Genomic DNA, 18,534 nt, shown 5'->3' on the forward strand with positions numbered 1-18,534 from the left:
AATTGTGTCACAATTACCTTTTTTATTTCTTATTCTGTGGTGGAATCAAGCTTCCTTTCTCTGTACGCTAGTCACCCCTTCAGTTTAATAAAGTTACGTCCAAGATAAATTTGTCCATCAAACAGAGCCTCACAGGGAAGCAAACAGCACTAAGAGTAACACAGGTTAGACATCAGGGGTTACGCAAACATATCAGAAAGTGGGCGGACAGCGATGCCACATCCTGTTTGATTCAAGGGTGATTCCCAGGGCTGTGTGCCATCATGGCAACCTCTGGTGGGGTTAAAGGTCAAAAGTTCAGAAAGTATATTACTTGCCTTTTCAAAGAAAGAGACACGGAGGATGTGCTTAACTGATTCAGATGTGCTCTCATAGAGTTTGATCCCTCTTCAAAGTTCAGGCAAAAGGGATTATGGGCTTTTTCTCTGAAGAGCGTGTTTGTTTCCCAGTTACTGTTGCCCAGTATGAGAGGTATGAAATGAAACCAAGTAAATTTTCAAAGACTGTTTCCTCCTCAGTGTATGGACTTAATCCAAGACCTGCTGAAGGAAGTCCAGGCGCTCAAAGAGTCCAGAGATGATCTGAGACAGGAAGTTGATGCGCTGAATGTTCAGCTCAGCCAGGTGAACACACACACACACACACACACACACACACACACACACACACACACACACACACACACACACCAGTATCACTCACATTTCTGCTCATTTATATTCAGCACTTGATAACATGTTGTCATCCTCAGCTGAACATGAATGAGTTGGGAGACCGTATTGTGGCTATGGAGCAGTATTGTAACCGAGTGCAAGAACTGGACAACACCACGGTGAGTGAGGAATAGTTCAACCAAAAATAACTTTTCAAATTCACCCTCATGAAATTTCACAAACAAAGAAAGTCCACTGTCAAAAGTGTGCCAATGTATGAAGCCTCTTGTACACAGAAGTCACTCAACATCCCTCACGCGATCTCCAGATCACATCGATTCCTGTTGAAATTCCTTTTGAAATAAAAGTATTAAAGATGTTAAATAAGTCTCTGATGTCCCCAGAGTGCACAAAATACCCCACAGATATTTTTTATATTTATTTTTACCTCACACAGACACGCACTGAATATTTCAAAAACTTTTAGCCTTTTATGTTCAAACCACAGTCAGACAAAGATGGAGAGACTCAAGAAGAAGTGACAACATGTAGAATGCAACAGGACATTTCTGAATGGTTAGTTGATGAATTTATGTTGCTGATGTGGAGTTACCTATCTTCTAATCATTGATTAGCATATTCTGTCTTGATAATCTATAAATTGCATTCCCGGGGGTGGGGTTTATGTAAATTTTAGGGTTAGTGATGTCACTAACCCATGAGGAAGCTCACTGTAGTCTCTACCAGCCGTTTGTTGTAGTCCTTAAAAGGCGATTTCTGTAAAAGCAAATATCTCCCTTTGCTTTGAACTTGGAGCGTCGTGACTTTACTCACTAAAACACAGACAATGAATAACTAAAGCATGAAGAATTCATCATTTTGCATTATAATAGTGCTGTCAGGATTATGTTTTGTTCGTTCTGTTTCCCTGCCATGTGTTCCCTGACCTAGGCTGTGTCAGAAATCGCCCCTATACCCTTAAAGGGATGGTTCGGAGTAAAATCAACCTAGGGTACTTTGCACCATGACCTCGAGCCAAACATGTTCCTGATGATCGAGATTTGTGCTGAAACAATAACAAGGACTTTATGTCGTCAGAGAATTATTGTGTCATGTTTATTTAGAAAACGCTGAATTACATTTTTCCTCTCTCTCAGAAAGAGCTGAAGGACAAGATGGCCCAGTACCCTGTTCCAGAGGAGCTCACACAGTGTGTCACATGGGACGAGATGCAGGCGGCGCTCATCAGTGAGAGGCAGAAGATCCAGGAGGCACGTCCAGCCGTAATCACTCAATACACAGCGCAAAGTCAATTTAGTGTGTCCTGTAGCTTTCAGAAGCCAGTAACCTTTCACAACCATCCTAAATCTCACAGGTTCTTATCACAGTCATTGTTTTGTCAGAGCAGGCGGCAGCTGCAGTTGAGGCAAACATTGACCTGAATGAATGATTTGCTAAATGTAAATGCATAACCAACATCTACAAACAGAAACTGAGGCCAAAAACGAAGACATTCATCTCAGCCTCAGGTGGCATGAACTGTGCTTTTGTAAATGACATTCCCTCTTGCGTTCCCAGGGGTTGCAGGACACAGTCTCCGCCGCTAAAGATACCGTACCCGTCCTCCCTTTGAACCTTGGTAGCCCGATCAAGGATGACAGAGCAGGTACAGGTGGGACACCTGGTGTAGATCTCTCTTCTCCACATCAGTCCCTGTCTGACGAGGCTCTGTGCGCTGCGACGGGCCGGGTGAGCGTTGGGGCCGAGCGTTACCCGGAGACCGTAGAGGCTCTGAAGGAGGTGGGCAGACTGAGAGACAGACACGAGAGTCTGGAGACCCGTGTGGGACAGCTGGAAGCAAACAAGGCTGATCGGACCCAGCTTCAACATCTGCAGGATCTCCTCACTGCAATGGGTACGACATACACAGCAGGGTCTCAACCGACAACATCCTGCGTTAATTCTATTATTCATTCATAATCACATTTATAGTTCATGGTGACCACACAAAGAGGCTTATTGCTTGAAAAGATGCCGATGTTAAAACAAGTTTTATCCCAGATGGCAACATAGTGTCGGCCCAGATCCGGCCCACATCTGGTATTTTGAATACAGTTTTTCCATTCAATGGAAGTCAATGGGGTCCAAAACAACAATATTAAAAACGATTGACTTTTTACTTAAAAGCTACCGGTGTCGCTAATGACAAGGGTTTCTGAACTCTATATAAAGCCCCTTTAATATAAAATGGGCATTATAGGGGCCTTCATCTGCATTTTACACCTGCAAATCAGTCAAATATATCCATTTATATTAACTATGTACTTGCATCAAAAAATATTTTTAGGTACATTTAATTTGTACAGAGAGTCTGACCACTCTCCATTGACAAGTGTAAACTTCCTTGAAGGCGGGTACTCTGTTGAAGTTTAAAACTATTGGATCTGCCCAGAGCCACTCTGGATCTGCCATAACCAATCGCTTACTTTTGGTCGTGATATAACCCTACGACTCAAACTAGCGCACGACCTTAACGTCATCGTTCTCAGCAACTCCCTCTGTTCGCTGATTGGACCAGTAAAAATTTGGCCGGAGAAAACCCACGAATATACCGCAAACCCAGACGGAGTACTGAAGGAAAATGAAAATTGAGCGGAAGTACATAGGAAGGCGGAGCCAGGCTAGGTTTAAGTGTGGGTTAAAGTGTAAGCGAAGGTTTACAGTGTAATTATAGATGTGATTACAGAAATTAATTAGAGCTGTGTCATGTAGGGCTGCAACTAACGATTATTTTGATAATCGATTAAAGGAGTCATGACCTGCAATTTTCACTTTTCCACGAGAATCAATGTATGTTATGATTGCCTAACGATTATACACTGGCCGGGAAGCCGATATTTAAAAGTGAAGCGTTCGTTTACCCCAGGGTTCATAAACCAGCGCGCGTGCACGCGCACTCAAATACGAGATTTTGATTTCAGCCCCGACTTGACGTCATGACGGGGCAGGATATACCATATATGGACACCGCAGACCTGCCGCAGGAAGTGCGCCCTGGCGCCCCTCCTCCCCTCATATTCAGTCGAGAAAGAAGCAGAAACGTAGTGCACACTGAGTTGCTCTGTTGTTGACTGCCAGAATCAACATGTAAATGTGTTTTCTCTCCCAAGAACGGACCAAGCTGTCAGGGACCAGTGGATTAAATTCATTTTTAATGACGCGGTTCCTACAACCCTTCCCACTGGCTTAACGTTATGTGTCTGTGCTAACTAAACATTTTACGCCGGAATCCTTCACAAATTTGAGGTAATATCAGGCGAAGTTGGCATCGAAGCTCGGGAAAAAGGGGCCATTTTCAACAATCAGACACTTGCCTGCAATTGAAACAGTAAGAATGTGTTTTTATTGCTCTACTCTGTGTAACAAACAGCAGCCAACTGCTAATGCGGCTATTGTATGCTAGCGGGAGTATTAGCTTCGAGGTAAACATGGGGAATGGCTGCTAACGTTACTTTGCAAACAACAAATGACTGAGATCATCATGAATTCGGCTATTGTATATTGATTGCCTAACGCTTATATATGAGGCGCCGTTTAGTTTGTGTGTGTGTGTGTGTGTGCTCGCGTCTCATATGAGTATGTGCGCGAGTTTGTGTGTGTGTGCTCGCGTCTCATATGAGTATGTGCGTGGAGAGTTCATATACATGTATGTGTGACTACTTAGTATGTATGCAAGCGTGTTTCATATATGTGTGCGTGAATGAAGTTTGATTTAAGCCCTAAACGGCGCCTCATACTTATACACTGGCCGGGAAGCCGGTCGCGGCCAGGTCGGGTTCATTCATAATTTGCGCCATGATGTCATTTTGTAATGATATGCTAAAGCGTCACCTGCGGCGTCAACCCCCTCCTTCCTGCCACCAATCAACGCGCCCCTCATTTGCATTATTAAAATGACTGTCCACGACAGCCAAAATATCGCATCAGATCTCGCGAGACAATAATGCCTTCAGAAATAAGGGTCTGAGGAGCTCTGTGTTTATTTTTTTTCCACTTTTCTTTTTTAGAAGGGCCTGAAAGACTATAATACAGCAGTAGGTATCCAAGGTAATACTAGGTCATGACTCCTTTAATCGGACGATTATTTTTACGATTAATCGATTAATCGGTTTATGTACTTATATTTTAGTTTTAGCCATTTTTTCCCCAAGTAAATTATTAACAAAGGGTCTTTATCATTCAACATAGACTTTTTAGAGATTTTAACCATTTTGCATTGTCATATCCTCATCAAAAACATACTTGGAGTTGTGTTTTATTATGTGTTAGTAATCCTTTGTCGAACTCTTCTGCAATCAAAACACTGACCCATAGGTACTCTAGCAAATTTCACAAAGGAGATTTCAAATGTTTTCACCATGGCAGTCCTTAGGGCTCCTAAAGTAAAGTAGTTTAACATCCCGAACAAAGCTTATTAAGGAATCTTGCAGAACATATTTTCACGAAGAATAAGAATAAAGAATACAGTTGCAGTAAATTGCATTTTATTTTATTTTTTCCTGTAAACACACAGCTTATACCTGGGAAACAGCTTTATAGCTTATGCTGTGAAATCAATCAGAAAGTTGAAAGTAGCTTTTTTTGGTAAATTTATGGTAAACTTTCGTTCCTACCAAAACATTAGTTCTGAGTAAAAATAATGAATTGCAGAGTTTAACCATCATAGAGTTAAAGTGTATCATTTGCTTGTGACAAGTCCTGTCAGTTTAACAGAGAGCCCCGGCCGCGCGCGCGCGCACTCACCCAAGCGCTGTCTTGCTCTCTCTCTCTCCCTCGCGCATATTAATCAAAATCAATTGATACGATGGTGTCGGAAAAAAAAAAACCTCTCCAGTGATGAAATGTTTTCTTTGTTGACAATTCTTGTGCGATATCCTAAACTGCCGAATGCTGCTTCGTTCGATTAGTTTCATCTTCCGCTTTTTTCTTTTTCTTTCTCGAGCTGCCATCTCGCTGAATGCTGCAGAGACGCTGTGCGGGAAGCACGTGACATAAAACAAGGCCAGCTATTGGCTATTCGCTACTTCTCCTGCTGTACTGGCTGAGTAAAACCTCCGGTGGATCATTACTGCCACACTTTGGTCACCGCAGATTTAAAATATGCACGAAATGAGCCGCTTACGGCAAATAAAAGTTATTTAGCAACTAATCGATGACTAAATTAGTTGACAACTATTTTAATAATCGATTAGTTGTTTCAGCTCTAGTGTCATGGTTTTGTTTTTGGGTTTGTTCACGTCATGTTTCCATGTCTGTCATGTGATTCCCTTTTAGACATGTGATCCTGTCATGTGTTCCCGCCATGTGTTCCCTTGTCTGTGTCATGTTGTTGTTACGATCAGGCATACTAACCGCAACATAAAATGACGGCAACGTCAGTTGGACTCGTTTTGTCTAGGGATTTATTAAACAAAGAATAAATAAATTGCCAACAAAACAGAAAATGGGAGATCAACTATAACAAAAGATGCAGGAAGGTCAATCATTGGCGTGGTTGCCAGAACACAGATCTCCCCCCTCTCCACGGAGTGACTGATGTTTTAAAGGGTGTCTCTCCGCCCACTCGTGATCGATCACACCTGCACACAATAAACAATAACAGAGCAGCCAAACAGAGACAAAGGAAACACAGGTTAGTGAAGGGACATAACACACCCCCACACCAAAATGGTGACTCCAGTCCCCATAACAAAATTAAGCAATTTAAAGTACAAAAACACACAAACAAACATGTCAATACAGTGTCAAAACCCATGTCAATACAGTTACCCCAAGTAACTATAAACATGAGAATACTTAACTAAGGTACTCTAGATAAAGCGTCTGCCAAGACATTATCAGTACCACGGATATGCTTGACCTCAATATTAAAAGGTTGTAAGATCAAACTCCACCGCATCAGACGCTGGTTGGCATTTCTCATGCGACTGAGGAACTTCAAGGGGTCATGATCACTATAAACAATTGTTTTATCCGAAGCACCTAAGTATACTTCAAAGTGTTGGACAGCAAGAACAAGGGCCAGCGTCTCCTTTTCGATGGTGGAGTACCGCCGTTGATGTTGATTGAACTTCTTGGAGAAGTAGCAAACAGGGTGATGGACATTCTCAACACCATCTTGGAGAAGGACAGCTCCAGCACCTTGATCACTTGCGTCAACCATTAAAAAAAAAGGTGTCGCAAAGTCAGGTGCAGCCAACACAGGAGCTGAAATAAGTAATGCCTTTGCATTTTCAAAGGCACTCTGACACTGACCAGACCACTGATATACCACCTTTGGACTAAGCAAATTAGTCAGTGGAGCTACTACAGATGAAAAATTTCTACAAAAACCACGGTAGTAGCCCACCATACCAAGAAATCTGCGTAACTCATGACGATCAGCAGGGGGAGGAAAACTACAAATAGCAGAAACTTTGGCATCCAAAGGACGCACCTGAGCACCTCCTACTATTCTACCCAAGTAAGTGACTGTTGCCTTGCCAATCTCGCATTTAGCCAAATTGATTGTCAAGTTAGCTGCAGACAGTCGACAAAATAGCTCTCGAATCTGCTGAACATGTTCTGGCCATGACGCACTATAAAGGACCACATCGTCCAAATAGGCCTCACAGCCAGACATGCCAGACAGCACTGTATTTATTAATCGCTGGAACGTTGCGGGAGCATTACGCATTCCAAAAGCCATAACGTGATAATTCAGAAAGTCATCTGGGGTAACAAAGGCAGATATTTCTCGTGCACGACTAGTGAGGGGAATCTGCCAATAACCTTTTAGCAAGTCAAACTTGCTAACAAAAACTGCAGAACCCACCTGGTCGATGCAATCATCCAACCTGGGCAACGGATGACAATCAGGTCTGGTGACTGCATTAACACGCCGATAATCAGTGCAAAATCTAAACGTACCATCAGGCTTTGCTACCAAGAGACATGGAGAACTCCATGCACTCATGCTAGGTTCCGCAATGTTGTTTAAAAGCATGTACTGTACTTCCTTCTTTAACACAGCACGTTTCAAAGGATTTACCCTATATGGATGTTGTTTTATCGGTGCTGTTTCTCCAACATCAATGTCATGCTCGATAATATGAGTTTGTTTTGGAACATCGCTAAACAACTCTGAAAATTGATGGACAACATCCAAAATATCAACCTTCTCAGAGTCTGTGAGGTGTGAGAGATGATCAGCTAAAACTGAGAGCATTTCAGTGTTGTTAAGACGACCCTCAATTAGAGCCCGAGATGGATTATTTTCAATTTCATCACTCTCCTCCACCACAACAGACAATAGTATAGATTTATCACCTGACGAATCCGGAGATGAATCTAGGCTAGCAGAAGAAGTACGCTCAAAATAAGGCTTCAACATATTAATGTGACAAAGACGCTTCTGCTGCCGCTGGTCTGGAGTGGCGATTACATAATCGCGGTCAGAAACTTCATGCATTACCACATATGGACCACTAAAACGAGCCTGTAGAGCAGATCCAGAGATAGGAAGTAACATGAGTACTTTATCGCCCACTTTAAAGTGTCGACCTATGGTCTTACGGTCATACCAATTTTTCATCTTGTCTTGTGCTCTCTCAAGATTCTCATGGGCTAACTCACGGGCTCTGTATAAACGAGAACGAAAATTTGACACATAACTCAAGATGTCTTTTGCAGGGCGTTCACTTAAAAAGTGATCTTTCAATACAGCCAACGGACCTCGTGGAGTGTGTGCAAAAACAAGATCAGCAGGACTAAAACCAAGTGACTCCTGTCTCACCTCTCTACAGGCGAACAGCAGCCAAGGAACTGCATCTGCCCAATCCTTACCAGTCTCAAGGCAATATGCACGCAACATGCTCTTCAGTGTTTGATGATAACGTTCCAGTGCCCCCTGGCTTTCAGGATGATAGGCACTGGAAACATTATGTTGTATGCTAAGCTGTTTCAAAACACGGGTAACACACGAGACATGAAATTCGATCCACGATCAGTCTGAATGACTTTTGGCAGACCAAACACAGAGAAAAAATTTAGCAACTCCTTTAACACCACTTTAGCAGAGATTTTTCGCAGAGGGATAGCTTCCGGAAAACGAGTAGATGCACACATGATTGTTAAAAGATATTGATATCCACTCGTGGAGCGCACAAGGGGACCAACAATATCAACAATGACATGATCAAATGGCGGGGCCACCACAGGAATGGGGTACAGAGGAGCAGGAGGAATTTTCTGGTTAGGTTTACCAACCAGCTGACAGACCTTGCAAGTTTTACAAAATCTAACTACATCCCGCTTCAACCCTGGCCAATAAAAGTGTTGACAAACACGATTTAGTGTTTTGGCGACCCCCATATGACCAGCTACACTGTCATGAGCTACACTCAAAATTTTATCTCTGTATTCAACTGGCATCACAATTTGATTAACAGAGTTACCATAGTCTGGAACATTGTAAGGCCTCCATTTCCTCATTAGAACACCATCCTGAAAGAAAAAACATTGTGGTTGTTCATCCAGGTTAACCTCAGATGAGGCAGAGCAGAATAAAGAGACTAATGACCCATCTGCTTTTTGAGCAGCAATCAATTTTGCGCGTGACACGCATGCAGACTCCGTCCTAATTTTATTAGTTTCCTTATCAAGCCCAGACAAATCAACAGCGGCTGACTCAGGAGACGTCTCAGAATCAAGATTCACAAAGAAAGAATCAGACAATTCATATTCAACAGGAGAAGAGGAGCACCCTCCTTTCCTTGACATAGCGCGAGTAATCGCGCATGCAGGGAACACATCGGGATTTTTCTCCACACACACATGGTCAGTTGTCTTGCTAGGCACAGTGACAACTTGAGGGATAACTTCCAAACTCCCTAGGCTCCACACACTACCACCTGCCAAATCATTGCCCAGAATAAAGGAAACGCCAGAAATAGGCAAAATTCACGAACACCAACCGCAACGCGGCCAGTGACTACACTAGACTTTAAAATGATTTGGTGAAGTGGAACAACAGTGAAGCCCATCTCAAAACCCCGAACTAAAACGCTGGTACCCGTTTTCGTTGTTTCAGAGAAAGGCAAAACCCCTTTCAAAATGAATGATTGTGCAGCACCGGTGTCGCGCAAAATGCGTACGGAAATGAAATCATCATCACCAGACAACGACACAAAACCATCACTAATGAAAGGTTCATATCCAGTCTTCACCTCGCTCGACAATTCAAGACGGGGCGAAGCAATATGTGGAAACACTTTAATCAATCCAAAGCCTTTCGCAGCTTGTTTTTTTTTTCAGCACTGGACAATCTGCCACCAAGTGCCCAGGCTTCTTACAATAAAAACAAGCCTGCTCTGGACTACCGGAAGAATGGACCACAGCATAACTGGGCTTTGGAGATGAACTTACAGACTTATATCTATCTTTAAAGACACGGTGGGTCAAAACAAATTCATCTGCCAGGACAGCAGCTTCGTGCAAAGAATCGACTTTATGTTCATTAAGGTAAGTAGCTACAACATCAGGCAAGCAATTTTTAAATTCCTCCACAAGAATTAAAGCTCGCAACTTTGCCTGGCTGTCTACATCACTTGACAAACACCATCGATCAAACAAAGCCTCTTTCTCACGAGCAAACTCGATATAAGTCTGATGCTCAGTTTTCTCACATCGGCGAAAGCGCTGTCGATAAGCTTCCGGAACTAGATGGTAACATCTCAGAATAGCTGCCTTAACCACACCGTAATCTTTACTTTGCTCAAGTGAAAGTGAAGAATACACTTCTTGTGCTCTACCCGTCAACACTGACTGAATTAATAAAGTCCATACTTCTTTCGGCCAACTTAAAGTTGACGCAACTTTCTCAAAATGCGGAAAATATTTTTCCACGTCTTTCTCAATAAACGGTGGTACCAGCCTAATGTTTTTGCCCACATCAAAAGACCCGGTGTAACTGAAATCAATATTTTCCTGTCTAGCTTTTAAATCTAAGCGTTTCATTTCCAACTCGTTCTCAGAGACTCTTAAACGCAACACTTCTCTTTCATTGTCTAACTCTCTCTCCCGAATAGAAAGCTCTTTCAACCGGATAGAATCTCTCATATCAACAGGAGGCAAAACCCTCTTCTCTACCAAAACTGGTAACAAAGCAGTTTTAATGCTATTTTTAAGGCGTTTATCAGAAGCGGACAACTCAACTTCATAATAAGTAGCTAATTCCAAAAGTTGCTCCTTTTTAAGATTATTAAACGTCTCTACCGAGGGGTTTTCAACAAACTCCTGAACTATAGACATGATCAATATAACAACAAAATAAACAAAACAATACTACAGGCTGCTACACCACTACAGGAAAAAAAACGAAGTGATCAAAAATCCCAAAAAAATGACCACAAAATTAACATAACCAACCACGCCACAATACTGACAAGCTGAGGAAAAGTTAGACATACGAATGGGCTAAAACACCAAAAATCTCTACAGCCAACAAAAGTCTAAACTCAACCTCAGCCTGTTTAAACACTATATTATACAGTGCATTATCAAATCACTAAAGCGACATACAAAACAAGCGAGTACCAAAAGACTGGGAGATTCACTGCACCCCAACCCCTACTTACCTACCCAAAAAAAACTAAACTTAAGCCTCACTAGTCTTCAGTGGATCCCCTACCCGGTGTACATTAAACGTTAAGCTCGTGAGGACGTAGCAGACCGATTGCGCAGTCTACTACAACCCCCGAAACGTACCGACTAAGGATACCACCAAAAATAATGAAACTAAAATAATAAAGTGGCAAACTCCGTGTCTGCCCGATGACTTACTTATTGAGGTGCACGCTCCTCTACCCAAAATATATATATGGTACTCACCAACAAAAGCCGCTCACAAAAACATTACTTCCTACTTAATTCAAAACCGGACGAGCGCCCAAATGTTACGATCAGGCATACTAACCGCAACATAAAATGACGGCAACGTCAGTTGGACTCGTTTTGTCTAGGGATTTATTAAACAAAGAATAAATAAATTGCCAACAAAACAGAAAATGGGAGATCAACTATAACAAAAGATGCAGGAAGGTCAATCATTGGCGTGGTTGCCAGAACACAGATCTCCCCCCCTCTCCACGGAGTGACTGATGTTTTAAAGGGTGTCTCTCCGCCCACTCGTGATCGATCACACCTGCACACAATAAACAATAACAGAGCAGCCAAACAGAGACAAAGGAAACACAGGTAGTGAAGGGACATAACAGTTGTCATTGGCTCATTGTTTCATTGTTCACAGGTGTCCCTTGTCTAGTCATTAGTCTTGTGTGTATTTAAGCCCTCATGTTTGCCATGTGTCTTGGTCAAGTATTGTTTCCTGTAGTTCTGCTGTTATGTAAGTTCATGTTCATGTCTAGGTTTTTGTTTTCATGCCACGCCATGTTTTTGTTTCATGTTTGGTTTTGTTTATAATAAACTGCACTTGGGTTCTCATTTACACTTGCCTCCAGTGGATCCTTTACAGAATACTCGACCTCGCCCATGAACCCAGCGGTTGCCCTCCTAAACCTACGCCAGCGGAATCTTCCCCTGGAAACGTATGTGGAGAAATTTTGTGGACTGTGTTGCCTGGTAAAATTTAATGATGTGGCTCTTAAAGACATTTTTCGTTTTGGGCTGAACGATCCGGTGCGGTCCCAATTGCCAGGGGGAAAAATTAATTTTTCCCTGGCCCAGTATATTGACTATGCCCTTTTGTTAAGTGGCTCAACTCTTACTGTGGGTTTAACGGATGAGGAACACCACAAACCCACAGTATCCTCTCAGCCTGAACCACTTCACGCCATGTCTGCCAAGCCTGAGCCACTTCACGTCATGCCTGCCAAGCCTGAGCCACTTCACGTCATGCCTGCCAAGCCTGAGCCACTTCACGTCATGCCTGCAAAGCCTGAGCCACTTCACGTCATGCCTGCAAAGCCTGAGCCACTTCACGTCATGCCTGCCAAGCCTGAGCCACTTCACGTCATGCCTGCCCAGCCTGAGTCTGTTCACGTCATACCTGCCATGTCTGAGTCTCTTCACGTCATGCCTGCCAAGCCTGAGCCACTTCACGTCATGCCTGCCCAGCCTGAGTCTGTTCACGTCATACCTGCCATGTCTGAGTCTCTTCACGTCATGCCTGCCAAGTCTGAGCCTCTTCACGTCATGCCTGCCAAGCCTGAGTCTGTTCACGCCACGTCTGCCGCCGAGCCAGTGTCTCCGAACAAGATGGCCGCCACCACGTTGCCTGAGCCCTCAGCAGAGATGGCCGCCGCCACGCCTGAACCTGAGTCCTCAGCAGAGATGGCTGCCACTAATCCTGAGCCCTCAGTGACCGCTACACTAACCATTATGGCCACAGCCATATGGTGTGTCTGTGGTCGGTGCACACATTTGAAGTTCACGTCACGCCTGCCGAGCCAGAGGCTGTTCACGTCACGCCTGCTGAGCCTGAGGCTGTTCACGTCATGCCTGTACGGGCAGTAGGGTCCTTGATAGGACCATGGAGGCTGCACCCTCATGGTCTCCTGAATTGCCGGCTCTTAACTTTTGCCCTGGCTTCCTGCACTGTAGGGTCTGCCCTGGCTTCCTGCACTGTCGGGTCTGCCCTGGCTTCCTGCACTGTCGGGTCTGCCCTGGCTTCCTGCACTGCCGGGTCCGCCCTGGCTTCCTGCACTGCCGGGTCCGCCCTGGCTTCCTGCACTGACGGGTCCGCCCTGGCTTCCTGCACTGCCGGGTCCGCCCTGGCTTCCTGCACTGCCGGAACCGCCCTGGCTTCCTGCACTGCTGGGTCCGCCCACGCCATGCCACGGCCCAGGTCCATTCACACCATGCCACAACCCAGGCCCGTCCACGCCATGCCACGTCCCATGTCCTGTCCCCCTGCACAGGCCTGGCCCTCCATCCCTCCCCCAAGACCACCTCCGCTCCACCCTCCTGGAATTTAGTTTTTTTGGGGTTTTGTTGGGCGTCGGGAGCCGCCCTTAGAGGGGGTGATCTGTCACGGTTTTGTTTTTGGGTTTGTTCACGTCATGTTTCCATGTCTGTCATGTGATTCCCTGTTAGTCATGTGATCCTGCCATGTGTTCCCTTGTCTGTGTCATGTTGTCATTGGTTCATTGTTTCATTGTTCACAGGTGTCCCTTGTCTAGTCATTAGTCTTGTGTGTATTTAAGCCCTCATGTTTGCCTTGTGTCTTGGTCAAGTATTGTTTCCTGTAGTTCTGCTGTTATGTAAGTTCATGTTCATGCCTTGGTTTTTGTTTTCATGCCACGCCACGTTTTTGTTTCATGTTTGGTTTTGTTTATAATAAACTTCATTTGGGTTCTCATTTACACTGTCAATGTAAAAATGTACACAATAAGTGCATAATTAGTACTATAATTAGTACTAGTCCCAATTTTTACTTTTTGTTAATATGCTTGTGTAAGTATGTTTCTGACATTTTGTTTGTGATGTCTGCAGGAGAGCGGCAGATTCCTGACCATGTGCCGGAGCAGCTGAATCATCTGAGGACTCTTGTGGACAGTCTTCTAGAAGATAAAGAGAAGGTATGAGAGAAAATAATCCAACCTAAACTTTCCTCTAACCCTCTCTTTAAAAACACAGTTTAGGGTTATCAGATTGTATGATAGTAAAGTTCATCTAAAGGCTGTTTTCATCGTTACAGTTTATGTAATTATCTAAACAGAACTTCCCCTAGACTTCTATTGTTGTAAAAGGTGAAGTGTGTCATTTGTGTCAGTCAAATAGATAGTTCAGCCTAAACTCATGCCGGTGACTGAGCAACCAATGTCGAGATGCTCAAACAAACAGAGCAATGTATTGATTGAGCCACAATGACACACTGTACACTTTTCAGCGCAATCAATCTAACTGGGATAGGAGAATATATTTGAAGGTGCACTATGTAACAACATTTAAATAATGAGTCAATGCATCATCAATCCTTCCTCCAAAACATGTTTTTGTCTTACCATGATTAACTATGGTAACCCAGACATCAACATGGTGTCGGCCCAGATTCAGGCCGCATCTGATACATGCGTACCAGATGTGGGCCGGATCTGGGCCGACACTATGTTGCTGTCTGGGAAGCATATTATAAGTGTTTATATTTTAGACCCTTCAGGATATTTTACGCAGGAAATCGGTTGTGGAAATGGAAAACGAATTTTATAAATGGCATTTCTAAATATGATTTGGAAAATTTGTTAAGTTCTGTTCCGAATTGTTGTTTTCCACCTCATTTTAAATTCTGGAAATTAAATGGTTCACTCACTCAGTTCAATTCTGAATGACACACAGCCCATGGTTTTGGGCTGTTTTTTTTCACAGCCCAATCTCTGATTGGTCAGATGGCCCAGTCTGTTGTGATTGGTCTCTTCTGCTCTGATTGGTCAGATGACCCAGTCTGTTGTGATTGTTCTCTTCTGCTCTGATTGGTCAGATGGCCCAGTCTGTTGTGATTGGTCTACTCTGCTCTGATTGGTCAGATGGCCCAGTCTGTTGTGATTGGTCTACTCTGCTCTGATTGGTCAGATGGCCCAGTCTGCTGTGACTGAATTACTGACAACTCGTTTCAGGCATTTCAGGATCGATTCCTTCTTTTAGGAGTCCATAACTCCATTTATCTGCACTTTTATCCTTGAAACTTTGCAGACCTTTTACATTCACAAACAGCTTTGTCACACTACATGAAATATAATATTTCTGAAAAAGCATAATAGGGGCACTTTAAAATAACCTAACTGCGTAAGTGTGCACACCCTTTTCTAATTGGGTAAATGGCTGTTTTCAGAATGAACTAATCATCAAGGCCATGTGAAATGGTACACATCTGTCTTCTCCTGAAGTTACTCTGATAAACTCCAAATAAGCTGGGGTGTGTACACTTATGCATTTAGTTAGTGTTTTTTTTTTTTTATGTTTATTATTTTCTCTGAAATATGTCATTGCTTAGGTTATTTTTACATTATAGGTCCAATTCTTTTGTTGTTGACTTTATGGGCAGCATCTTGCACACAGCGCAATTGACTTTGTACACCAACGCATGTATCATTCCTATTTTGCACCCACGCACAGCGGACTTTTCCCTCCACAGACACACGTTGGTAAATTAGGAAATGAACTTGCACTCCCAGGGGAGGTTCAGCGAGTTCCGGCACAAACCTTCCCTGGTGCTATCTTGGAGGTTTAGAAAACAATTCCGCCTCAGACCAGGAAAAACCTAGTCTAAAGTGTTGTGTTGCGCATGTTATTCATATGCTATTTTAAGGCCGCATGCTTGGCCATAATCAGTGTAGCGTGTGCACAACGCGGCTACACTTTGATTCTCTCATCTACACAGAAGCAGCAGTTTTCATTTTTACAAATCATAGGCTACATTAGGCTACATTACAAGGAAAAATATTAATACACGAAATTATTGTTGTGTCCATGAAGATGTGAAAAAATAGACATAAATCTAGCTTACACATTTACCCAAATTATCATACACTTGCATACCGAAGCTAATTTGGGTGGGTTTCTCCCATCCCAATACAATGTCACTTCTCTGTCTTTTACGGCCCTGACGAGAACGTCGGTCTCCTCGGCTGTGAACCGCTCCTAACGAGAACGTCGGTCTCCTCGGCTGTGAACCGTTCCTAACGAGAACGTCGGTCTCCTCGGCTGTGAACCGCTCCTAACGAGAACGTCGGTCTCCTCGGCTGTGAACCGCTCCTAACGAGAACGTCGGTCTCCTCGGCTGTGAACCGCTCCTGGCGCACGCCTGACAAACCCGCCGTTATAATAGCAATCCGCCATGGAACAAGCGCGCCTGCTCTTAAAGGAAATGTGAGATGACGCTCTGATTGGTTTATTTCACGTTACGCCCAAACCACACCTATGAATAATGAAGCTACTTCAGACCAACCTATTTTAGATTTGCGTCGGGCGCAAGAGTAATTTATCCCGCCGGTATAATAGCAACAGCGCCCAAGACCCGCCCACAAAGTTACTTGCATTTCAGATAGTTAAAATAGGGCCCTTTATATCCACTGTACAATTATACATGTTTTATAGATGTTTTCTTACTTTCTCACTTTGTGAGGACATTCTCATTGTGAGCAGAATCTGGACATAATGATGCTATATCAGAATACATTTTCTCCTCAATTTCCTGGAGAAACACATCACACTTGTTTTTTGCACTGCAGAAGAGCATGAATCTGGACCTGATTAAATTAGAAAAGCAAGTGCAATTTCCTTTCACTGGTGGACATTTTGAGCCCTTTGTACATCACACACACTCATACAGGACTGCAGTGCAGAAGCTGGATGAGAAAGTGCAGGTTCTGATGAGAGAGAAGAGTGACAGAGAGGAAGAGAGAAGCAGCCAAGACAGACACATACAAGAGCAGGTCAGACAGACAGAACTCCTCCCTCCAAAGGGCTGGGCCATATATCAAACTCAAACACCAAAGGTTAATATTATAATATAACTAATAAATCACAATAACCTATATATCGCCCAGCCCTGTTGTTTTAATACTCTAGCATTGGGTTATTATTTTTCCTTAACATTATTTTCATTTTTTTCTTTACGGTTCACCTGTAGTTAAACAGCCTCAGGGTTACGATTGAGGATGTGATGTCCTCCTCATCCTCTCCACTCTCAAAGTCTACAGCAGGAGGCAGTAGAGTTCAGCAAAGCAGCGACACGTGTCCAAAGCTCAGGCCAGGATCAGGATCAGAGTTCAGGTCAGGCTCAGAGTTCAGGTCAGGATGAGGGTCAACAGCAGAAAGAAGATCACAATCTAAACCAGGAGGTCAGTCAGTCGCCCAAGAGTGTCTACAAACCACCGGAGAACAAGACCACTCACATCAAGAACCAGGAACACCAGGACAGGATTAAGGTACATGACAGACAGGAACAGAGATTAAACAGAGATGAAGAGAGTCTATATTTATTCTTCTTAAGACATTTTAGGAAACATTTGAGACAAAGTTGCAACCCAGACAGCAACACAGCGTCGGCCCAGATCCAAGTCACATCTGGTACACTTCTGGGCCGGATCTGGGCCGACACTATGTTAAAACTGAAATGAAGCCGAGTCTCCCGAGCTCCGACAGATCGGTGAAAATGTCCTCTGTGTGTACAGGTATGTGATGTTGTGAAATGTGTGTTTTGCTACAGAACACTGATGTGGCGAGTGATGTGAAGGGAGTCTTACTGGAGCTGCAGGCCGACATCGAGAGACTCCACAGCACATCCAGACGCCTGATGGAGGAACACAGCGAGAAACAGATCCACATCGATGTGAGTGAGAGCAGCACAGCTTCTGTTCATCGAGAAACAGGGGCATTTACAGTACAGATTCAGTTGCTTATTTTAGTACTCAGTAATATTAAATGATCTGATACACATGGATTCCACACTGCCCAGATTTGGGCCGGATCTGGGCCGACACTATGTTGCTGTCTGGGTCACAAAGTTCCATTATAATCAATGAAAGTGACTGCACAATTAATTTAAAAAGACATTATGTAGGCACTCGTATTTAGCCTACATAATGTCTACACTTTGTTTATTGTAAATTAACTTATAACAAGGGGATTTGCGAGCGAGCAGAACTCGGCACTGGACAAAAACTCTGGTGTTTAGAGTTGTGAGTGGATTCTAACTCAAACACCTCTGATTGGCCACTGTATTCAAGCAAACAACAGATATGTTTGTGATTGGCTGCATTGCTCAACGCTGCAAAAACACATTGTAAATAAGAAACATTTGACGCTCTCAAGAGTACAAACA

At 43.5% G+C, this 18,534-nt stretch overlaps 1 protein-coding gene across 3 annotated transcripts in view; it reads left to right on the top strand.

The window, feature by feature from the left end:
• Positions 1 to 18,534, top strand: part of LOC307160263 (uncharacterized protein) — a 46,371-nt gene that overhangs the window by 11,512 nt on the left and 16,325 nt on the right. For 2 of the 3 annotated variants that reach the window (XM_079874219.1, XM_079874221.1), the window contains exons 2-7: positions 519 to 623; positions 752 to 832; positions 1,811 to 1,924; positions 2,232 to 2,568; positions 14,205 to 14,290; positions 17,920 to 18,042. In XM_079874219.1, coding sequence (XP_079730345.1) covers positions 519 to 623; positions 752 to 832; positions 1,811 to 1,924; positions 2,232 to 2,568; positions 14,205 to 14,290; positions 17,920 to 18,042 — 846 coding nt within the window. The remainder of the gene's footprint in view (positions 1 to 518; positions 624 to 751; positions 833 to 1,810; positions 1,925 to 2,231; positions 2,569 to 14,204; positions 14,291 to 17,919; positions 18,043 to 18,534) is intronic. The other variant, XM_079874220.1, reaches the window with a different exon arrangement.

The sequence above is a fragment of the Squalius cephalus genome (assembly GCF_949319135.1).
Source record: "Squalius cephalus genome assembly, chromosome: 1".
Lineage (NCBI taxonomy): Eukaryota > Metazoa > Chordata > Actinopteri > Cypriniformes > Leuciscidae > Squalius > Squalius cephalus.